The following is a 26,253-nucleotide window of genomic DNA, read 5'->3' on the forward strand; positions in this document are numbered from 1 at the left end:
CCTTTCCTACAATTCTAAAAAATGCAGAAATAGTTTTATTTCTCAAAAAGAACAAACCCATGAAACAATCCTTTATCTTATAGAATAATCTGCCTCCTTCCCTCCCTTGGAAAATTACTAGAAAAAATCATATTATCAAGACTTTCTTACCATTTATGTAAAAATAAAATTATCCACGAAAACCAATTTGGATTCATCCCAAATAAATCAATTGATCACGCTTTTCAGAAACTCTTAGAGGTTATCCAATTCAATAAAAATCAAAAACGGTACTCAGTAATAATTTCATTGGATATTCAATGTGCTTTATACTCAAAAAGGCCCACCAGCGGCCGAGCGGTAAAGTCGCTGAACACTGGTAGTTCGGTCCGAGGTTCGAATCCCGCGAACGGGCTGGCTGCATGGGCGTTTTCGTGGTTTTCTCCATGTGTAACGTGTATACGAGCCAGTTTTCCTTAGAAAGTCCTCCACGAAGGCATCCCTTCCCTTAGGCAGATAGCCCTCGAGGCTTTGGCATAATCACACACACACACACACGACTCAAAAAGATGGAAAGATATAATCAACATCCTTAAGTCAATTGACTGTCCTCAATATATTCTACGATTAATAGAAGACTACCTACATAATAGAAATCTGCAATATGAATTCAAATAGTGGTATAATAAACTATAAAATTACTACGGGCTGTCCTCAAGGCTCATGCCTGGGACCAACCCTTTGGAACTTAATCGCCAATTCCGTATTATTCTGATTTGATCATATTCCTCATATTCATGCACAGGCCTATGCCGATGAGTTTCTTCTTATAGTCTGCGGCAATAATCGAAAAATAATAGAAGAAAATTCTAATAATTCATTAGTTATCTTCAGCAATTGGGCTAAACAATATCAACTCAAAATTTCAGTAGAAAAGTGTAAAGCTCTGTATATACCAAAAACAGGATCTTCAGCAAGAAATATAAGAAAACCTATTATAAAATTATCTCAAAATAAAATAAAATTTGAGAAAAGCTTAACGCATCTTGGCATAGTAATAGAGAATCATCTGTCGTGGCATCAACATATCAAATACTTAAAAAATAAAACGCTTGTACTCTCCAATTCACTACGCACTCTGTTCAAGTACTTGGGGCATCAATCCACTATTCCAAAAAATATGGTACTCTACAGTAATTAAAAAAATACTTCTTCATGGAGCCTCTGCCTGGGGTAATAAATTAAACCCCCACGCTCAACGACACTTACAATCCGCTCAAAGACCATTTCTATTATTAATATCGAAAGCATACAGAACTACTCCTACAAATGCACTTCAAATCATCATTGGCATACCATCGATCAATCTTTCAATCAAAAAAGAAGCCACAAAAGTCCAAGTCTCAAGATTACGTATTACAAGCTCATTTAACAATAACCTCTACTCTCCAAACAATTATGAACTTCTAGAACACAATTTGTATATAAAACCTTCTCAATTTTTTGCAAAATCTTTAATTGTAACTTCATCAATTTATAATTTCAAGCTTCAAATTTATACTGATGGATACAAATCAGATTCAGGCGTTGGCAGTGCATACTGTGTATTCCAAAATAATAATATTTTAAAACAAAGTTATTTTTGTCTTTATTAAAATAACCGTCTTCCAAGCAGAACTTTTTGCAGAAGAACAGGCAATAAAGTATGCAAAAGATACCTCATTAACAAGTATCATAATTACTGATAGTGCATCCAGAATCTTTACAATAATTGGCCATAGCAGATTACCAATAGTACGTCGCATACATCACCTACTATCTCTGTTTACACTTAATCTCAGACCAAAATTTAACTGGACAAAAGCTTACTCAGGTACAACTGGCAACGAAATGGCAGACCAATTGGCAAAATATGAAGCAAATAATTCATCACTTCCTCAACATTTTCTACCATATCCTCTATCATATTTGAATAACCAACTAGAAGACAATCTCAAAGCCCTTTGGAAAAGAAAAATGGATCTCTGATACGACAGGCAGAAGCACCTTTTTATTTATTCCAACTCCTTCCAGAAATCTAATATCTACTGAACGTGCATCTCGTGTTGCTTAAGTTTTTCACACCAGTGTACAAGTGCAAAGTATTTTTTTTATATTTTTTCCCAACAAAAATGCGTGTCTCATTTATATTAGTCCATTTCTTAAACCACATACTATATGCATTTTATAGAAACATTATTTAGATTTCTATATACTAAATAATGTTTCTATATACTAAACATTATTTAGTATATAGAAACTTTATTTGCAAGCAGTGCTGCTGTAAAGTGCAAAAAATGCAGCTGGTCTTTTTTTTTTTTTTTTTTTTTTTTTTTTTTTAAATTTACTTTTTCAAATTTTATTTATTTAAATACTTTTTTCTAAATTTCAAGCATTTGAAAGACTAACTTTACCACTAATATGATTATAATATCCCCCAAACCCCTTTCTAAATCTCCAAATATACATTTATATTTATTTAAATTTAGAATATTTTTAATATTGTTTATAAATTAAACAATAAATACCAGAAATTGAATAAAAGTAATAACTTATATTCATAAATTAAAATTAAAAACAAAAATATTTAACAGGTAGATGATAGGCTGACTGCGTTCTCCCCCTGAAGTTATAAAATTCCTCCCTGGGGAGAAATTTCCCCCTGGTTAAGAACTCTTGGGCTAATATGATCAAACTCTCACAGGACAAATATTTTAAATTTAAGGAAATCCGCAAAATAAAATCAGTGTAGATCAGCGGTTCTCAACCTTTTGACTGACGCGTAACATCTAAACAAAAACAGAAAAACTTTTGTTCCTCCATTACATATTACGATGATTATTTTTCAGTTTCTCGATAGAAATATTAAAATATATATATGTAAAATATAAAAAATACGATAGCTTTGCTCTGCGCGACCAGGCAACCTATAATTAACATTCCGCTATTTCGGGATCTCCCCCCAGACCAGTATTTTCGAGAACATTCTGGCATGTTATATAACCGCAAGTATAAATACTTGTGAGCGTCATGCTACTCATCCTATCTTTTTCGTCCCTTTGTTAGAAGAGTTATGACGTAGAAAGTCTAAATTTAATCTTACTTAGTTTAAATCACTATTGAATATGTAAGTTGGAGAATTCATCTAAAGGGAAAATGATCTGCGGTGATAATTGAATAAAGATATTTAATCTAAAAAGCTAAATTCGTCTTTGTCGTCATTTTGAAACCTTCTACTCAGCCACAACAACGCCCGGACTCTGACGTAGTCATTTCGTCAATCTTTGTCACTCCTGTGCCTGCCTGCCAAAATATTTGCATTTTTTCCCTTTTTAGTATTCTTAGTGCTAGTACATTATCCTGGATCGATAGATCACCACTTTTCCGCGTAGTTAATCCTAGCCATTTTTTATTTTGAAAATCTATGTTTATTATTTTTTCACAAACAACAAATATTTAAATGCACAATATATTACGAGTTCTTCAAAAGCAAACGTCGATATTTTCAGGGATAAATAGAAAGGGCTAGCTCATTTCTTTGTTCCACACCTCGCCGACGCGACCCTAATGGGGGGACGTAACAGGCAGTAATCTGACGTCACTGTGATGCCACCTGTTTTGATTTCCCGCATTTAAAACTGTAGTTTCATTCAGCTGCAAGACGATTTTTTAGAGGTTACATATCCCAAAGTAATTTTAATCATATATATATCTGTTTTCTAATATTGTATACATTTAAAATAATTTATATATATGTAATTTTAGTCAGTTTTTATTTTAAATTCTATATTGTAAAGTATCGTTTACGTAATATGGCTTTTTGCGCTGTAGTAACGTGCCGTAGCATTTACAGAAGTACGAAACGATGAGATATTTTATTTCATGGGACCAAAAGATCCAAATGAGATTTTGCTTTTGACGAAAGAATGGATACACAAATGTCAAAGACAAGATTCTATTAATGTGAAGAGCGGAAAAATCTGCAGCGAACATTTTCTATGCAGAGTTTATGAAGATGATATGAAAATCGCTTGTTTGGATAGCCAAGAAAAGAAACTGACTGACTGAAACTGTTGAAATGGAATGCTGTGCCGAAAGTAAATTATGATGACAATAATAAATCGAAACTGATGATGACAATAATAAATAAAATTTTAATGATTTTGAAATAAAACTCAAAAATGAAAATGTAGATATTCCTGAATGCCCTAAGTTTAAGGATAAACAAGAATGCATTGATAATTCGAAGAACAAAATAATATCCTTAGAAAATTGTATTAAAGTATTGGAAAATAGAGAAAAGAAAAATTTTAGAATGTTTGTTCAGCGACAAAGAAGGTGGACGACATCTAGACAGAAATTGGTATCAGAAATTAAAATCTCAAATAGCGATTTTTTTTTGGGGGGGAGGGAAGCACAAATCGGAGAATTTGGAAAAAATGTCTAAAGCCTATTTTTATAAAGACGCAGATTAATGCATTACTGAAAAAGAAGGGAAAAATCAGGTCGACTAGTGAAGATATTTCACGTTGCATTGTCATAAGAGCTCTGTCATCTTAAAGCTATGGTTTTTGGAAAGAAAAAATTTGGAATAGCTTTACCTAGTATTAGCAAATTAAAGAAATGGTGCGCTAAATTTTAGTGCAGTCCAAGAATTCAAAGTGATGTTCTTACTCTAAAGAAAGAAAGAGGCGAATATTTGTATTCTGTAGAAAAAATATGCGTTCTCAGTTTCGACGAAATGCATATAGATTGAAAACTCTGCTATGAATTTAACTGGACCAAGTTCTCGGTTTTTTTCAAAATGTGCAGTTTGTTTTAATCAGAGGTCTCATTTCGCGCTCTGCCTCAAATTACTGAGAAACCACGTTTTAGATAAAGGATTTGTTTTAGAAGATGGAACTGCTTTAAATTTTGATATTATTAAAGAGGTTTTAAATAGAGATTGAGAAGAAATCAAATTGTGTCACAAACTAAAACCGAATTATTTAATGGTCAAGGGAAACGAGAGACAAAAGGTCGCTCCAGAGAAAACATTATTTTCAAAAAGTACCGCAAAAGGTATACTCCACCCCACAGGAAATCAAAAAGCATCTGATTCTATGAGTTAGTCGATAATATCTTCGGTATTATGAATAGTACCAAAATAGTACCAACAAGAATAAAAAGTATTTAACAAACTAATTTTGTTAAGTACTTGTTATTCTTATTGTATCCTTTGTAACTAATTATTGATTCGATTTTCTGCTAGATTAGCATTCTAGATAAAACATAATAGTATAAAACATAAATAAAAGTAATTGGAATAAAAAAACCTGCTTCCTTTACTCACACTTTTGAAAAATTAACTAACTGTTTTAGGTACTCTGAGTAAAGCTATTTTGTCAAAATTAAGGTAACAATCTTACATACATTTATTTAATTGTAATATCGATATAAGTATAAATTGCAAAATTATTTAAAAAATATCTATTATTATATTGAATCGGAAGAGAATTATAACAATGTAAAATTTACAATTAGGCAAAAAAATCAAACCTTAGGTTAGCAGAAATGTTGCCATATATGTCATATATGTTTAAAACTATGTCAATGTAAAGTTAATTTTTGAGTAAATTTAAATATCTGCTATTATAGTTATCTTAGAAGCAGTATAAAAATTCTCTCAGTTAGCATGCAGATAAAGAAATTATTAGAAATAAACGTGAATTAAATAAAAAAACTGCAAATAAAATTTTAAATAAACCACGGAACTTTATGTTAAAATAGTAGCACATTTTATCTATTATTTTTAAATTGAGTAAGTATTATTAAATTTTTTAAGGGTTTAGTCTAAAATGCATAAAGCAGTAACATTGTCTCTTCCAAATTATAGCTATCTTTCATACATAGCTCATTTTAAATGCTGATTCAAAAACGCTAATTTCCAAACTGTGAATTGCACCTGCGCGCTCAGTGTCATCATGACTACGTCATCACTTCTCACTTTCTGCTTCAGGGGAAAAAGCTCTATGAGCTAGCCCTTCTTTTCTAAGTCTTGGATGTTTTCAAATCGCGTAGAAAAGTAAGGAATAGAAAGCAACAAAAAGACAAAGTACTTGCTGTTAGAAACATCATATCGACGCAAAAAAATTATTCTAATTAAAAGTAGAGCAATATGATCCCGGAAATGGTGGCGAAATAAAATGTACACATGGGCCAATAAATCTATCAAATTTAAAGGAATTAATGAGATACTATTATCTTTTCTCAGAAAGCTATTTTTATTTCCTATTAAATATGACATCCATTTCTAATACTGCTTTTAAAATTACCTTTTATGACAGATTTTGTTATGTCTGTGACTAAAAGACTATTGGTGAAAATAAAACGGATTATTTTGCTATTGTCTATGATCGGCTATTGACCTTGAACAAAGCTCAGATCTCATAAATTTGCAAATGCTAGAGAAAAACCGCAATCAGTATGTTGAGGTATTTAATTTTTTATATAATAGTTTAGAATACTTTGTTTCTTTGCATACCACCTATTTTTCTCTTGCGTACTAATAGTGGTACACGTACGACCGGTTGAGAATCGCTGGTGTAGATTATAAAAACGCCAAGCAATAGAATATGTAGCTTAGTTTCGATTTTGTTCATTCATTATTAAAATCATAAAAGTGATTAAATAATGAATTTTAAGGAATTTAGATCAACAATAAAATTTCTCTTCTGTTTCATTATTTAAAATTCGGTAAAAAATTCACTTTACATTCACCATCCATCGACGTAGATATGGTGTAGGTAAATGTATCGATTTTGAGAGCGATTAGATACAGGTCCATCTCCTTCTGCTTAAAAATATCTGCACAGTTTTTGTTGACCTGTGAAAGAAACTAAAAACGTCAACACCAAACTGGAGTAGCTGTTTTGCCTGATTTGAAATTTTACGCTGGCATGTTCTCTGGCAATGAGGGAAGCCTTCTAAGTATTTAGATTAGCTGTATATGTAAAATACTTTCCAGAAACGTTCGGATGAACGACATGAAGACACATCAATTCGTGAAGAAACTTGGCAACTTATTTTCATGATAAATGCTGTGAAAGTACTAAATTCTTTTCTTATTTTGTAAGATATTTTTATCATTTAATATTATCATTCGGTTAAGGTTATAAAAACGGCTGGGGACAAGGGTAACTATAATTACGTGTCACCTATTGTATTGTAAAATGTTATAATTATATCCTTAGAAGTGAAAAACGAAGAAGCAAAATTAGCAGATCATTAATTAGAAAAGGAAACGAATTACTGACTTGCTGAGTTCATGATGAATGTAAAAACTTCCAAAAAATCTATTTTATCAATTGAGAAATATAAAATTACTTTAGGGAAGGGAAAATTCAATAAAATCGCAGAGAAGTAAAAATGATTTAATACACTTTTTTACTCCCTTATCGGATATATGTTTTATAATAGTGATTTAACTGCGCTGTCGAAAAGTATCCGAAATACTAGAGATTTAACATTTTAAACAGTATTATTAACGAGAGCTGAATTATTTACTTTATCAACAGCGAATTAATGAAGCGTTTAGAAAACTGCAGTTTTAACGTACTTGAATAATACCCATTAAAAGAGTTTTTTATTTTTAATTAGTATTAATTGTTATTGTTAGACCAAAAGAGGCTATTAATCCCGAAAAAGGATTTTGCGTTGGTTCGTTATAAACTGCGTATCACTTTTCAAATTGTCACTACCAAGTATTATCGCCTTGTATTTCTTTAAAATTAAATAATGAAGAATTCGCGTATCTGTATTATGATTCTCAAAATGCGAAACAACGACGGTACCTAGAGCAACCAAATTTCGAATAACCTAGTCCTCTATCCAAAAATCAGAGCAAAAGCAGAAGTCCGAATTTGGAATTTGTTTTATTATTTATTTCATACTTTGCAAATCTTTATTGAATTTCAGGTCTACAAACTCAATGATTTCAAAGCGAACAGTGACAGAACTTTTCGAAATCAAACATTTTACCTCCAGCCCGCGAAGCTATTGCCATTCGGAGAAATGTAAGGTCAGTCTTTCAAGTTCAAAACTTTCAGTTTTAGTTCAGAAACTCAGCTCTACAAAATGCGTTGCAGCGGCCGAAATAAAATACTTTTATCTTCCGCAAGCCAGCGTTCCAACCACTAAGATATTTTCAAATTTAATCTACAATATTACTAAGCGTTGAATTTTATTTAATAAATTAAGAGATTTACAAACAATAAGCACAATTCTTAAGAATTATTTTTTGTTCTTTTTAATATGATTGATTTAAATATGCATGTATTAAAATCATGAGCTGTCTAATTAGACATATTCAAAATTTTCATTAAATTACAGTATCTGGACCCATTGAGATCATTACATACTTTTTTCCTGTTTATGATAACTATTTTAGGCCGCTGGACGCACTAGAGGCTAGTTTCTTAAAGAAATGATATATCGAATATAAAAATAGGTATGACTACCTTTTTTAATACACTATCTGTAATTCTAAAGGTATTTTGTTTCTAAATATTTTGTGATTTTTCCTGCTGAACGAAATTTTATGTTGCGTAAGAGGAAAAAAAAGATGCTTAATAATAAAGCTAAAAAGACACAAAAAATTAAAGCAAGAGTAGACTGGTACGTTGCAAACTCAGCGAGAGCTTAAACAAATCTTTAAATCTGAAACCCTGTTAAACCCTGTGGGCGACTGTTAAATCTGAAACCCTTCAGATTTTGTTTTATTTTATTTTATTCGTTTTGACTAAACATTTCTACAGCTACTACTACGCAGAATAATGCCTCGTCTAAACGGTTAGAGATTGATTAATGTAAAAGTATTTTCTAATATTTTATATTCTCAGCCTGAAAATAGTTTTAATACTTAATAGTTGTTTAACGTGATATTTTGCTACATTTTAAGATGTTGCGTGTACTTTTATTAAACAAGTTCCCCCCCCCCTCTTTATACTTGTGATATCTGATAACTTTACTTTGTTTTTTTCAGTCTGTTGCAATTAGAGCAGCTTCGTGTAGCTAATTTAATGTATTCTTATAATATATTCTGTCACAAGAAAATATATGCGCCGAGAAGAAATCGAGCCACAATCACGAGCTTTGGCAATAGTCTGGTAAGAGATATGTAAATTAGTTAAATTTCAACGCCATAATGACAAGGGTATGCGCATATGAAATCAGCTGGAAGAGTTTAAAAGCATGATTGCTCGCGCCTTAGGGCTGTTTCCCATTACTTTTCCCATCTGGGGGTTCAACCAGGCTCTCTTCAACGCAATGTCCACTATGAAACCCCTTTCAGATTACAGGGAAATACTACATTTAGTAGTAACCATGTATAACATATCTGTAATCAAAGTATCAATGTATCGTAGGGCTATTCAAACGAATCTGTCGAATTAGATGGACTTGTGACTAGAGATGCTTCTGAGAAGTAACGGCAGTACGAACGTACGCAGACATTGACATTACGAACAGTTTTCGGATTTTGAGACGGGGCGTATAGTAGGTCTGAAAGAAACAGGTTGGTCGAACAGACGAATCGCCCTCCACCTCTATCTGAGCAATATGATGGTTGCTCGGTTTTGGCGAGAATGGATAATGGAAGGCCTAGTCTATCGTCGCGGAAATCAGGATGTCCCAGGAACAAAAATGAGCGAGAGGATTGCGCAATCATAACAGCAGCCACTTCCGCATCAACAACATCGCTAGCATCGATTCGCCACCATTTACCACCTTCTAGGCGACCGGTGGTATCAAGGAAAAACATTCACAGACGACTGGGCGACGCTGGTACATGCTTCCGACATCTATTAAGACGCCTACCACTGACCCCACATCAGAGTCAGTGTCGGTTTTATTTTTGACGAACTCGGGCAAGCTGGAGTGTAACCGAATAGAGGCGTGTGATCTTCAGCGAAGAATCCTGATTCAGTCTCAACGCGCCAGCGTGGGGAGCGATTTCTTGAGACACACGATCACCTCTATTCGTCCTTCAAGGTACTGTGACGGCTCGCAGTAACGAGGACGATATTTTAAAGCCTGCTGTGCTACGTATGCTAAGTCTCCCAGGTACCATTTATCAGCAAGACAACTGTCGCCCACATATTGCGCGACTCTCCTAACAATGCCTTCAAGCATATGACATACTTCAGTGGGCTGCCAGGTTACCAGACCTTTCGTCAGCACATATTTGGGAATGCTTGAAAGGCAAATGCAGCCGTTCCGGAATATTGGTGAATTAACTGCCCGGCATGATCTTCCCGCAGGGGGGTCGTAGGTGATCTACCTATTTCGATGCAACGCCATGTTTCGGCTTACATAGCTTCCAGATGTGGTTATACAACTTACTGATTTATAACCTTTTTCATACCATAACTTGTTAATAAAAAGATCTTTTGTTCTGAATTTGTAATCATTTGTTTTATCTCCTCGTACACTACATACATGTTAAGTTCCGTGATAGTAATTCGCGTGCATGTTTGTTTAAATTTGTTTAAATATAATATATATATATATATATATATATATATATATTTAAACAAATTTAATTTTTAACAAATACGTATAAAAGTAAAAAAGCAAATTTAAATCCTAAAAAAAAGGAAAAAAAACCAAAATAATTTTTTAAAAAATGTGCAAACATATCAAAGATTTAATACTTGAACTAATCTACAATATCATTTAAATTCACAAGCATAAGCAAATCAAGTGCAAAATCAATCCATGAAAACAAATTTACTAATTTAATAAATTAAAATTAAATTAAACATTTTTTAAAAAAAATGCATAGTGAATGACCGTTGAGTAGGCAGGAGACAGACTTATCAAGGGGAAGTTGCCTCCAAACCTAACTCTCCAATCATTCAGTTCGTGTTTCGTCATTCATGCAGGCAAGGGTAAAAGTCAAAACCAAAAGTAATTCCAATAAAGTGGTTCCCTTAGAAATTAACATTTAAGAATTAAAGTTCAAAAAGGAAAATACTAATGAAGTCTTTTGAGAAACAAGCAAGTAAAGTCAAGAATTAAACTTTTTTTAAAAAATTAAATTTTTTTAAAAAATTACTTTTTTATAAAAAATAATAAAATAATAATCTAGAAACCAATGTATTTTATAAACCCTTGTCTACAGAAACCTCCCCTACACGAATATGCATATCAATAAAAAGAAATTAAAAAAGAACTAGACATAATGCATATAAACCAATAAGAAACAAAAAGAACTAATTCACAATTTTAAAAAACAAATATATATTTAATAATATAATTTCATATTTAGAAAATACTTAGATACTACATAAAATATTTTTAAAAAATACTTAAAGCAAGTAAATAGTAAGTTTTAATTCTAACTTACCTACTAATGAGTGTTGGGGTCTGCAAAAGTGTTGTAAAAGAGAAGTAAGTGTGTTTTTCAAATTATATAAATGGCGCTTATGTAGGTAAGGTTGAGTGTCAAGCTGCTATCTTTGTTAAAGTAAAAAATTTTTTTGTAAACATTAATATTAATAATTAAATTAAATTAAATTAAAAATTAAAAATCCTAAAGGTAGTAATTATCAATTTTTTAGGGAGTTAAGAACTGAGCCAATCAAGAGATGTAAATTTGCTTGAAGGAAAATAAAGTGAAGTGGTATTGTGAATAAAATGTAAACTGTTTGTAATGTGAAATGTGTGTTCTGTTGAAAAAGGTGTGTAGAAAAAAAAAAAAAAAAAAAACGTTAAGTGAAAAATTTTTTTGTGTGAAAATTGCAAAAAATTAAAGTAAGTAAGAAAACTGAAATGTTTTAATATTAATGTTTTAAAGTTTTAAAGTAAAATTTCTCAAAAATTACTTTAGGAAGTTAATTAAAACTTAAATTTAATGAAAGAAAATATTAAAAGTTTAATGAACTTGATTTCAATTGGTATATCAAAACTTAACTAAATACTGGCTAAAGTATGGAAAATTAGAAGAAGAAGATTAAAATCTTCACTCAGTTCGGGCTATAATTGAGACTTTTAAAAAGAGTTGTCCCTTTATTAGTAAAATGAAAGAATCCAGTATTGATTAAATATACATATTTACAAAATATTTACAATGAAAATTTACAATAATTTCTCTAGTCTTCTATATCCTTCATTACCCTCCAGCTAAGGTTTAAGGTAATGTTATCATATCCAAAAGAGCCAAAAAATTATAAAGTAAAGTTAAGGCCTGCCTTTTTAATATATAAATGAATAAATTTTGGTGGTACTTGTTTATCAACTTTTACATTAATTAGCTTTATTATTTCTTCCTTTAAATCGTCTATTTCAGTACATATATTTTTTATTCTGATAATTTGGCTATAGATATATGATGTACCAGCTTTAGTCGTAGCTTAAATTATCAGACGATAAGTTTAAAAAACAGGATCCATTTATTATTGGTCAGAAGAAATAGCAGTTACAAAATTCATATCTCCGGAGTAAATAAAAAAGAACTACTAGTAACTTTTTATATGAAGTTTACTGCATTGTTACATTAAAGAAAAGCCCCCGATATTCTTTTGCGAGTCCTTTTATAGCCTCTGGAAAGGCGGCGCTTCAAAGAAATGCCGTCAGCCTCGTCAGCCAATCCAGTTCGCTTTAAATATCTCTAGAACATTCTATAATTGTACGTGTAGAAAAGGCGGGAAAAACAACTTGACTACGGGGCTGTAGATTTAATTTCACGTACTTTCAAGCAAGAGAACGTCGCCATTAAAAATAAAAATAACATACAGTTAGAATTTTAAGTGTATTCTTTACTATTTTATTATTACATATATATTTGTGAGAGAGTTTATCAATATTAGTACAAAATTTATTCTGTGCGATCTTACAGTAATTTAAATGCTAAACTACTGGAACTGTAAAGGATAGTGGGTTCTGTCATATCTGTGACAAATTTACCTCAAACTGAAGGTTTGGAATAAACCTATCTAAGACCCTTGTATAACCGTCATTCCAACGGTTATACAAACCGGCCCAATTACAGAAATCAACTCCTCAGCTTATAAAAAATATACATAAATCTTTCAAACAAATTACAATATGAAATATCAATTTAACACTTGCCCAAATAACCTCGATCGCTGGCGCCAAGTATTCGCGAAGCTAACGCAACTTGCCGAAGGTAAAGCTGTTACATCAATTCAAATAGTAGAAAGAAAGGTTAGAAAGGTTTCTGAAAGCTTTTTGCATTTACAATTTATGAAAATTTGCATTGTGATGGACTGTGACAATCTTAGAATGGAAGTTCACGTTGAATAATAATATCACTAATATAACTAGGTTAATTGACGTGAAACTTTAGAATCTGGTATTCACTAGCAGTTTGTTATTTCTATCTATTTTATAAGCCAAAAAACTTTTCAAAATGATTAATTAGGAACTTACTTTTTATTATTAATTTTTATATGCTCAAATATTTTCACTGATTTCTACTCTGACTAACTAATTAAAATTTAAATACGTGTTTTGTGAACATAGATTGTAAATTACTGTTGCATTTTTACTTTATAATTATTTAATTTTGCTGTTGCCATTTAGAGACTCTTTCGCGAAAATATGTAATTGCAATTTAAGAATTTCTGTCGTTTACTTGTAATGTTGCAGTGTTCCAATATACAGATTTAATTTACCAACAAGGCGATTACAGAACATCCTGATTAATTTATTTTCAGATGTTAAAGTGTAATAAAAAGCAGTAAAATCTCAAAAGCTAACGAGTATTTTCACAAAATAAGATTTGCGTTATAAAGGTATTGAACAAAGACATTAATTTAAAAAATAAACCGATTGCGGAAATTAAGATGAAAGCTCAGCCGAAATAAAAAAATTAAACGAATTTTGTCACTGTATTTAAAACGACCGTTTTACTCTTTATAATGTTTAAACCAGGGTTAAACGTTTTTCAGTCGCGACCCCTTTTTATCACTGAGATTTTTTCGCTACCTCCAGGAGCTTATAATATTTACAAAACTTTTGTGGGACCCCCATAAGTTTGTGCAAATTCGACACACGCGTGAGTGAAACTATCAGTACTTTCACTTATACTGTAATTCATCGTAGTATTGCAGTTTTAGGTCATTAACTTTAAATTCTAATTTTAAGGCATAAAACAATGTGAAAAGTTTAAATAAGTAACAGACGAAATGACAGTGTCACGTACAAAGCAAGGAAAATGAACGTTTTTATTATAAAAAGAATGAGTCGAAACGCTTTTTTCTTATTTTTTGTCTGTATTGTCTTCTCTTTATCTATTTTCAGATGCATTGCGTAAAAATATTTGGTAACTGTAAAACTATTTTAATAAGTTAAAGAAATATCAAAACTGCTAAAATGATTTGGGACCCCCTGCAGCAGCGACCCACAACTTAAGAAACCCTGGTTTAAACGAAGAAAATATTTCATATCTCGAATTGAATTAACCGTCATAAAAAATTCGACATTACTTTATATTCTATAAATTATCCAAATATAGAGCTTGATTTAATTTAAATTCACTGCAACGAATATATTTTAAAGTTTGGTTAATTGCTGTATGTTCTCTCAGACATGGACCTTATAAGAAATAGACTAACCCAAATGGCTTTTCTCCCTCTTCTGACGCATTCCCGGCTGTCACCTTGATCACATCCGGAGGAGTAGGGACGACTTGCAGAAACTTATAATGGTTGCTTAATACAGTGGGTATAACTGTCAAGAAAAACTTGGTTGTATTAATTATAAAGCTGTTGCATGCTTTCAGGCCTGGCTATTTTTTTAGCTTTTCCTATGCTATAAAGAAATTTGTAACTACTTCTTTTAGAAAAAAATATTTTAAATCTGAACTAATAGAAAATTTCAAACAAAGAATTTTATCTTATAATTTTTATGCTTTTTATTGGTGTAAATAAGTAAAAAATACTAAAATACCTAAAAATGAATTTTTAAAAGTTTTTGCTTAAAATTTTAAGTTGTGCTGCTTTTTTAAGATTATAGGCGAATATTACAGCATATTTTATATAAAGGAGTTTTATTTCAATTATATTTCACAATACATCATAGTGATAAACACTTTTAACACCTTAATAATTTTTATGCATTTATTCTAATGTCAAAATTGTAAACTGTAATAATTGATTGTGCTAACATTTTATAGTGATTATTTTTTTAAATTTAATTCTGATTCTGCATAAGATTTTTTTTATTTACTGTGAATTTAATTTATTACCCCAAAGGGGTGGTAGTCGAGAAAGGCTATTACTTTCGAAACAGTATTTTGCTCTGTTTCATTATAAACGTCCGTTTCACTTTGCAAATTGTTGCCACCAAATATTATCGCCTTGTATTATAAAGAAATTTAATAATAAATAATCTGCATGAATACATGTATGTTCTCGCATTGTGAAAAAACGACGGTATTTAGAGCCATCAAATTTTGAACAACGTAATCCACCACCCGAACAGCCGAATTTCGAATTTGTTTTAATCCATTTCATATTTCGTAAAACTTTAATGAATTATTGATTAAGAAACTCAACGAGTTCAAAGCGAGCAATGGCAACACTGTGCGGAAAATAATATTTTTATCTCCAGCGCGAAAATTCTAAAGATATGATGTTTTCAAATATTTTGTGATACTGCTGTTGAATTGAATTTTGTGTTGTTTACGTGCGACGAACATGATATTCAATAAATAGAGGTAACACACAAAGCGTTAAAAAGCGTCCTTTTGAGCGTAACATAAAATCTGAGTGCTCCCAGATTTTATTTATTAATTTATTTTCATTACACTGAGAAAATGAATTAATGAATTATTAAAATAAATAATCATCATATGATGTTAATAATTAATAATCATAAGATCAAATAAATGATCGTCTTGTAATGTTATAATAATTTTATAAACCACTGCCTGAAAATGCTCATAAAATTTAAAATTATATATATCAGATCTTGTTTAATTTTGCTTTATTTCTTTCAAAGCTCCATTTACTATCAATCTTATTTAATTTTACGTTATTTGTACGCAAAATTAAGTTAATAAATTTTGTGCTTTCACCGTTTTACCAAAGTAAAGATGTTTGTACACGAATTACGCGTGGGAAAAAAATGCGCGAAATGCAGTAAAAAGTGCTTTAATGAGATATATTAAATCCTATTTGGAAAAACTGTGGTTTTCATAATCTCATCACTATACAACGTATCACATTTAATAACTAGAAAGAGTTATGTGATATCAAAGCCATAGGTTTCAGTGTTAAAGTAAACCAGATCGTCCCTACTCTTTCTTGCCGACATGTCGGTCACGCGCGCCCCGCCCACTGGGTTAGTCTATCTCTTATAAGGTCCATGCCCTCAGAAAGATTACGTCACTTACTCTTAATGTTTATTCACGAGTAGAAAGATCCACGAATATTAAATTTATGGATATTCTTGGAATCATTTTTTATTATCTCAAAATAAACAGTTCGCTTACGTGAATGATTCATCCTGAGCTGCTAGACGCGAACGTGTAAGGTCGAAAAGGTGATTTATGATTCATGATGAAATAAAACAGATGTTTTCGACTGTATCCAGCTCACATTATTTCGACGAATTTCTAATCTTTCTGCGCATATTTACTTTTTATTTATGACCAATCAGGTGCTTACTTGGATCAGGCTTGACACTCATGCTTCCGTTTCGTCAATTACTAACCATTTGCTGGGAAGTTGCCAGCTATGGATAAACCAAAATGCGGTTGCGGTGCTGCGAAGAGATGTGATGATAAACGTGACTGCTGTCTGGCGAAAGCAAGCCAGAATCGTACTGATGGAAGAGTGAAAAAGGTATGTCCTTACTTTTTAAATGCCAGCTGCAAGTTCGGTAAATATTGTTGGTATGATCATCCAGATCTTGCAAAGTCTGTTGATTCATCTCAAAAAGAAACGTCAGCCCAAAACCAACTTGATAATCGGCAAAATGAGACTACACCGCAAAGTATTGATTCCCACCCTCGTTTACTAGTTCGTGATATGCCAGAAGAATATATACCTTATGAAATCACATTTTCTCCACGAGATCGGATAATCACAAATATGGGACATCATTACCAATGCAGCAAAATTTCTTCTGAATGTTATTTTTCGTGTGGTGATCGTTGTCGAAATACAGTTCAAAGATCTGAACGGAACCTGCTAGTGGTTGATAATTTCAAAACATCCCATCAAAAGGGACAAAAATCCTGTGACGGAGTTAATCGGTTAGAAAATTGCGATGATAAGTTTGAAAAGAATTCAGATTTTCATGAAGCTTTCGGTTTTGTACATTCTCAAAACCCTGTTAGGCCATCTGAGATTACGACCCTTCAAAAAGGACAAAAATTCTATGACGGAGCTAATCGTTTAGAAAATTGCGATGAGAAGGTTGAAAAGATTTCAAATTTTCAAGGAGCTTTCGGTGGTATAAATTTTCCGAACCCAGTAAGGTCATCTGAGATTATGAGCTTTCAAAAGCGGCAAATATTTTATGACAGAGCTAATCGTTTGGAAAATTGCGATGATAATTTTTTAGCTTTCGGTGGTTTAGATTTTCCAAACCGAGTGAGGTCATGTGAAATTACTCCTAAGCAGACGTCAAGTAATGCTTCATACATGATAGAAGATGAACGTGAAATCAGTGACCGTCTGTTAACTATTGATTTTCCGTCAACTAATAGTGAGTATGATAATACCCGCACCTTAACGCAGGGGGTAAAACCTGGCAAATCTAAAGAGAGAGATCATGGTCAAGATTCGGATATTTTGTGCTTTGTTACGAATTGTCAGAATACTCCCACTGATTGCACTGTAGCCGTAGTGCTTCCACCTATTAACAAAGAGATTTATAATACATGTGCGTTAGCAGAAATGCATTCATTGAAAAACAAAAAAAGAAGATATTCTGATACGACCTGTGGAGAAGTATTAGGTAATTTGTCTTCTGCAACAAAGTATGCTTTCTCTGATACTGAAAAGTGCCATGGACACGCTTCTGCACCGCTTTTAGCTCAGCCGCAATATCTTCCAACAAATTGTAACTCTGAAAGAAGTAATGTTACCAGTTTATCAGAATGTTGTATATGCAGTGGCAAGCACTCCAGGAACGATAAGATGATTCATGAGACGTGTTCTTATTCGCATGCAACAAATCCTTTGCCTTCAATGGAACTTTTTCAAACTGCATTCTTGGTTGGAAGTCAAAGAAAACCTTCCTATTATAAACCAGGATGGTTTCTTAACAGAATTGAAGCTGGTCCTTCCCATGTTGCTTCAAACTGCTCCATTGCAAATACAAAAACGGTATCTAGTGGGTATTCCAGTAAAGCATTCATACTTCCAAATCTTTTGGGAGATGATATTCCCTGTGACAAAGTAAGATGCTATCCTTATACAAGTACCAATTACGTCAAGAAGAATGCTGAAGTATCGAGCATAAGTAAAGAGGTTTGTGATAAGTGTTATATTGAATATTTGATTATTAATAATGTTGTTAGCCAAAGTCTTGCGAGACTAGGAGAGAGTATAATGAAAAAAATTTGTTGCATTTGTTTGGAAGATGTTTATAGCAAATCAGATAGAGCAGACCGTTGGTTTGGAATACTGCGAAACTGTAAGCACTCTTATTGTCTGAAATGCATTCGACAGTGGCAAAAGACGAAAAATTTCCGCTTAACTCCATGCCCTGTATGTAGAGCGCTTTCTAGCCTTATAATTCCTAGTGAAATCTGGGTTGAAGATGATAACGAAAAAACGGAGCTTATCGAAAACTATTTTACGTCTAAGATGAAAATAAGATGTGGCCACGTGTTATATAAGCGTCGCTTGTTTTTAAACCTTTCAAGTAGTAATTGTGTATCCAATTAGAATCAAAAGATCATATTCAGTGACTATTTCTTGATATAAAATATATTATTAAATTGTGAATGACACTGAATATATTGTCATCGTACTACGCCAGAGACCCTAATCTATAAAGTTGTCGTTTTGGGAGAGAAGAAGGTCCTTAAAAAGTTTGATATGTGTTTGGCTTTATGTAAATTCGAATTAGAACTTTTAAAGAATATTTTGTTTGCCCTCATTTCAATAATATATAGCTGTTTATTAGCATAATTCGAGACATCAAAAGATATAGTATGGAAGTAAAAAGGGTTAATATTTGTAGTTCTAATATAGCACAGAGTGGGTGTTGAGAATTATTTCTTTACAATTTGTGTGTTTAATTCCAGTTCATAGGATTTTAAGAAATACTATGAGAATATTACTTAGTTCATATATTTTATTTTATTCCTTCTAAATGTGTAACGCATTTCGGTAATATCCTAATACGAAGGATGTGTTCTATTAAAAAAAGATAAAATTATTGTAATAAGTTAAGTTATTACTATCTGTTAGTGGAATTATTTTATTACAACCATTTTCTCAATCGAAATTAAGGAAAATATTATTAATTTTGCAATACATATGTTGGCTGTAATAAATATTTTTAGATTTATCTGATGTGTATTTGAATGGTTATAGTATGTAGAACCATTATTTTAGAAAAGCGTGTTTTCATACATTATAACTTTTTTTTATTATAAAGCGCATACGTTTTTTAAGACTTTCATTTAATTAAGTTTTGCCGAATTTCAAAAGCATGTTTACTAGACTCAAATATTTCGAATGTATGTACGAAAATTAATTGAAAGAAATATTATTTTATGCTTAACATTGTGATTCTAAAACATTCGACAAAAAATGTAAAGGTAGAAGGGGCTGAAATAAGCGAATTTTTAATGAAAAATCTATGTCTAGAAATTGAATTTTGTCTGTTGGAGCTATAGATAGAAAAGAAAGATATTCAAAGGAGGTACTCGAATCATTTGAGTGGCTGTTTCGTTTTAGCCGCAACTCCGTAGATAAAATGAAAATGTTGGTAATCCCCGTATTCGTGTACTTACACCACTCCATATTCACACATAGCATGACGATTTACGCCACTAGAACGATTTTACCTACCCCTAGCCTCTTGGTATTTCAAAGAAAATACCTCTTCCTTGCGGCGTGTTTTAAAAAGTTGGGCTATTTTAGCGAAACTCCGTGCCAGCCAACAGAATCCGACTAATATAGATACGGTTTTAAGAAATGGTAATATTTACGGCAAAATTGAAAATTAAATACCATAAAAATACACTCGAGTTTTAGAAAAAAATCACGTTTACGAATGTAAATAATGTCTGATGGAGTGCGAAAGTATGGATACCATTCATATCTAAAAAAATGTTGTCTATGTTTAGGAAATTGGGAGGTACCATAATTAATGAATGAGTTCTGCAGTTTCAGCCATCATAATTCGAATGTAATACTGCAGTATAAAATATCACGTTTGCGGCTCGGCTCATCGCCGATGAACCGCGAGCTTGGCGAGTAAAAATGCAACGGGTTCTCTGCGGAGGAAAACCCAAAGACCTTGTCGCATATAGGAAAAATATGTTAGTATTTCAGTTTTAACAATTGCATGGCCTTCTGCTGTCGTTAAAAACGTAACACATATAACTGCCTCTTTACTTTGTTATATGTACCTTTATCTTAAAAACTGTGTATTATAATGCATTGTTTATTTCGAAACTGGTTTAAAAACTATTTGGTAATAGTTAATGAAATATTCTTGATTATTTTTGTGTAATACGTGAATGTAATTTGGCTTCTTTAAAGTATGATTAGGTTTGGCATATTTTTGATTTGTAAATCTAGTCGTATATTTTTGGTTTATACCTACCTATACATGCTCTATTTTCTGTATCTTATTTTAATACTTGCTGATATGATTTAATTAAATCCAGAAATATTGTCTAATGCGTAGATGAGTGAATGCATAGTTTTTTTAGTTTAATGCCAAATTAGTGATATGTTTAATTATTATAATAATAAAGTTTGTTCATTTGCTGCATTTTTATGAAATTTTGTCTGATGACACTTGAAACATATTCGCTTATTGCTTCAATGTAATGTTTGTTGTTATGAAATTGTGTTGATAGTTTGAAATCATATTATTAGTAAAATAGATATCGTACTATACAACCCCGCTTGCAGGAAATTTGCATAATCGAAATCACTTTTACCTAGAAACTAAAGATAAACTAAGACTAAGAGACTGAATTGGTCGAAAACTAGTCGTTTTTGTTATTTAATAAGCGTTTTTTTTTATATTGTCATTTTAAAAATTTTACATAAATTGTATAATATATGATTTAAGTAACCATAGAACATTTTCAAGAAAAATGGGCTGTGAAACGTTTGACCATATTTAAGATTTTATGTTCATTGATAAAAATATCAGTTAAAAGATGATGTATGTTAAGACAATATATGTTAAAATAGTTTACTGAGAATGAGTGAAGTGTTGTAAGTCAAAGCAAGATTTCAGTAAATTACTAAAATTTTCCCCTTTCATATATCCTCTTGAATTTTTGCCATTCTCCTAAGAATGATGTCTTCTTGCCACACAAGAAAGCGGGGGGAGGGGGAATGTTGTGCTCATTTCTGTTTTGTCCTGAAAAATAAACATTTGTTTTTATCCTAATTACAGATGCATATTGAGTAAAATAGCCGAATTTGGACCGCCTTAATATTTTATAACATAAAGAAAATTAAAAGTAGTTGGAAACATTGTTCCTAATTATGTTTCCAAACATGCATTGTACTTTTAAGATGCAGTTTAGAATAATGAAATGCCAGTAAATCAAAACTGTATTATCGATTCAATCACGGAAACTAGTTAAAACTGCTCAACGGTTTCTCTGGTCATAGTTGGAGCAAGACACCTTTGACTTCTGAAATCGCTTTGGTATATTATGCTTAAATCGAAATGTAACATTTTATAGTTTATAAGGTATTTTCTCTCCCTTTTCATCCCTTCCAGCATGCCTTCAAGATGTAACGGTAGTTAGAACATATTAAGATATTAAAAATGATTAGAATTCAAAAACGAAGTTTCGTATTTCAAGGATTGGTAATCCCTGAAAAGTGTTAAAAGAGAAAGCGTTTGATTTACCTAATGCTTTACTTCATTCGCAGACGAATTTTTCTAGCAATTTGTCTGTCACTAATAGTTACTTTTAGGTATTTTTACAACGACTGTACTCGTTCAGACCATTGCGATGTCGTGTACGCCACAGTAACCATTAAATCACTTCCGGTCTAATGCTATTGATGCCACCTTTTAGGTGAAACTAAAATGAAAAGATTATTAGAAATATTATGTTCCAACTAAACCTTTCCATGAATTATTCGGTTTTATTCAAAATTGCATGGAAACTGGCTAGTCGCCTGAACTGAGTGGGTCCAGTTCTGGCAATTGCATGTTGTCAAATCTAAAACTCTTGTTAAAATATTTAAAAACAGTTATGTTAATCTGACAATTTAAATTTATTTTCGAATCTTTCACAGAAAAATCGTAACAACATGAATTTAGTTTCGATAGTAATAATAACATTGTCATATTTTACTTCTAAATTTGAAACAGCCTAGGTATTATTGGCATTAAATTATTGCATATAATTGATAATTTTCAAATGCGAACACATTTGTATTTAATACAGACGCAAGGAGCTCACTCGTATAAGAAATGTTCATGTATACAATGAAGCTAAACCAAGGCTTCATTTCCACCAGTCAGTTTACATATTTAAATAAAAATACGTTTAATATAAATATTTGTAAATTTAATATAAATATATTGCCAAAAATTATATGCGTTGAAATAATTCTTTTCTGTGAAAACAAGTCTCGTTTATTGGTATTGGAAAATATTGTGCTTTAACTCCTTTTGCAACGGGGTTCTGTAGCATGGCTCTCTGTTTTCTTGATAGTTAAGTGTAATGTTTAATCAATAGAAGTGTAGTTCGTTTTAATACTATCCGCAACTATTCTGCATTTTAGTATGGTATATATGTATTATATATCTTTTATTGATTTGTTTAAAGCTATATCCTTGTCATTAATCAAATGAGTATATTGGTATTCTGTTTTAATGCAATATTATAAAGAATAGAAATATTATGTTGAAACTCAGTGGATACCGAGAAAATAATATCTTCTATGTAACATTTCAAGTAATTATGTATTTTTGTATGTGTTATAAATAAAGATTTTGGAATCGAATTGATATTGAATTATTTAATTAGGGAAAAATCAAGCGTTTTATATATATAAGTGAAGTAATGCTTTTTTGTAATCTAAAATGTCTTGCAGATATGTCATTGCATGTAGCAAAATATAAGCGTTCTGTGGTTAGTTCGTTCATCTTCCAGCAACAGAAATCCCTAGTTGCTAATATTATGTAGATTTAACTCATCCGCCATTAGTGGGGAAACGAATTTTATATAAAAAAGTTAAAAAACTACTACTATTAATTTATTACAGTATCATCCTGACTGTACGATTGCCTCGTATATTAAGGATTTATCAATATTATACACAAGACGATCTTGCGTTTTTGGAAGTGTTTCAAAATAAATAATGCTATTCTTAAACGGCATCGGATACATTCTCTTGATGAGTTCTAAGTATAGCGGTGAAAAAATATTGAATGATAAAGCGTGTCTTTTAAAATGTAAATATGTTTCGCTTAAAATAAAGTAAATTTCGAATTATATATTTTCTGCTGCAGGCTATGCACATAAGAAAAAATTACTTTCTGAAAACAGAAGGTAATTTTTAGGAAAGCGGACATATTTCAAGCTTCTGCGCAGTGCTTACAGTGCCATTTTTAATTAAGAAGTATACCGTAGGTAATTAAATGAAGTATATATTTTAATTATTAGCCGTATGCTATGTGGTATAAGCTTGTAAAAATTTATGACAAAACAAACGTCATTAATTTAAGTGCTGAATTATAGCTGTTACTGCAGTATTCATGAATTTGCATGTAAATACCGAGTCAAAAAAGGAATAACTGGATTCTGGAGGGAAAAAAATTAATTTGGTGGAGATTCTTGACTTGTTAAATAATCAGACATAAACAAAATCTTGACATGTGTTGAGCCCCAAAAACTGTTAAATTCAACAAAATCGAATAAAACCAGTTAAAATATTTTATTTCGATACTTTGGGAGTATTAATTTTACTGATGTCCAGCCATGGACGTATTAAGATTTTAAAGGTCCTAAGCACTTAAAATGTTTTGGGGCTTCTGCATATATTTATACTGTCTGAACTTCGTAAAATAAAAGAACTATCTTCTCACACGGGAAGGGAAAAGGAAGAAAATTATTTCCACCTAAAAAAAACAAAGAATTAATTATATTTATATAATGAACTTAACCTGTTTGTAATAAATACGCAAAATATTTTAAAAGAATGTTAATATTCCCAATATTCTTAGCCATATGTGACTAAAACTATTTTGGCATTGCTAACACTGACAAGTTTTTAAATGAAAATGCAAATGACCAAGACTTTTATAATGGTTTAAAAAAATTAATCTTTATATTATATAGTTCATGGAAAGACTTTTATAATGGTTTAAAAAAATTAATCTTTATATTATATAGTTCATGGAAAACATAACAAAGAAAGAAAGTCGTTAGTCCGGAATGTAAGGAAATAGTTCCTTTTTATCAGCTTAAAGGCGAGGTACGTATGACATCAACGCTTTCTTATCAAAGCAATCCGATGAGTTTGGCGACCGACGATTGCATTTAATTCTTTAAATTTCTGTTTGGTTTAGAAACCTGATTTCATCAACCCCTGGAGTCAGGCATGAGACTGGTAACATTGAAGAAATAGATCTTTTGATTTACAAATATGTGGCTGTTAGCAGATACAACAGTACGCTAGAAGGAAGGGGCACCCAGACCTGGCTGACTCGAAGCCACTTTGCACAATAAAATGCCCAAGCCTTAGAGGTGATCCATGGAGGACCCGGTCAACCCAGGGGGACTTATATGTTCCCACAGTCTGGTTTAGCTGTACGCAAAGTCATAGGTGGACACCTACGCATCCACCCGCAAAGAGAAGAAAATGTCCGTGCCCAAGTGTTGACCAAGGGGAGCCAAATTCCCAATGACAATCTTCGAAATCTCACCATGTAGCAAACCCGCAGATAAAACAATACCATATGGTCCCTGACGAGCCTGAACTTCACACTGTATAAACGATCGCTGTGAAGACTGATTTTATACCCCCGTGGTCGAGGTTGTCGAAGTACAGATCCTAGGCAGTAGCTTCAGCAGCTAGGATTTGTACTTAGAAGTGTCGAGAAAATGGAAATAATTTCCGAAAAATTTAACGAAATATCTTAAAATTTACTTAGACACTCAAAACCAGAATGTTATTTAGAATATTTTTTGAACGATCCGAACGAAGACACGTATCAACATTTGACGACAATTAGTTTGAAAGGATATGTGAGAAAAATTCAGCAGTAAATAAAAAATACCCAAATTGCATAATTGAAAAAATACCTGCTGGCTATATTGAATTTTCATTGAAATTTTTATAGACATGAGAAATTTTATAGAGATTATATTTCGGATCACATTAAAAGAGTGTTTAAACGAATTAAATTTCAGATACATAGCAGATAAATATTCGGATGCTGGGCTAAGATTTCATCGCATTCCAGGAATCATTGCGCAATAGATATCAAATGACAGATACTTTTTCAGAATTACACCAAGTAAGGTTTATATTAAAAAAATTATTGCTTTGCTGTTCTTAGAATAAGGAAGGTAGCATGCACAGGAGTTTGTTAATTTATTATTAGAAAGATTGATATTTTATATTTTACATGTATATAAAACTACTCTAAATGCCGAATAAATCTTAAATTCTATCAATTTTTATGTTGGAATGGAAATAAAAAAATATTTTAAGAAAAAATAGATTAGCGAAACGTAACAATAAATAGCAGATTTCTCTTGGAAACACAGGGGGGAAAGCAAAATGATATGAGTAACAAAGAATTGAACTATTAAAGTATCACATAAATTCCCAGTGTAGCCATTAATGAAGCTTTTCAGTCAGGATTCAAAGGCATTATTTTTTGTGCAACCCGCAATTAATACTATTTTTCTTTATAAAAATGATTGCATTATTATTCACACTTTGTACAACATTTTCTTAATAATTGCATTTTACATATTCTATTGGATCAATAAATACTCTCATATTGGTATGCGATGTTGAAATTAAACTTTGAAAACATTTCATA

General features: G+C 31.6%; 2 protein-coding genes across 2 annotated transcripts in view; both read left to right on the forward strand.

The window, feature by feature from the left end:
- The window catches only part of LOC118199505 (diuretic hormone receptor-like), a 509,054-nt gene that overhangs the window by 147,719 nt on the left and 335,082 nt on the right, over positions 1–26,253 (forward strand). The window lies entirely within an intron of this gene.
- Positions 16,545–23,195, forward strand: LOC118181748 (uncharacterized). The gene has a single exon (XM_035350945.2). The coding sequence runs from the start codon at positions 16,761–16,763 to the stop codon at positions 18,921–18,923; it is 2,163 nt and encodes a 720-aa protein (XP_035206836.2). The 5' UTR covers positions 16,545–16,760; the 3' UTR covers positions 18,924–23,195.

The sequence above is a fragment of the Stegodyphus dumicola genome, chromosome 5, assembly GCF_044657685.1.
Source record: "Stegodyphus dumicola isolate Sdum_Otavi_A_Nest chromosome 5, ASM4465768v1".
NCBI classification, from domain to species: Eukaryota; Metazoa; Arthropoda; class Arachnida; order Araneae; family Eresidae; genus Stegodyphus; species Stegodyphus dumicola.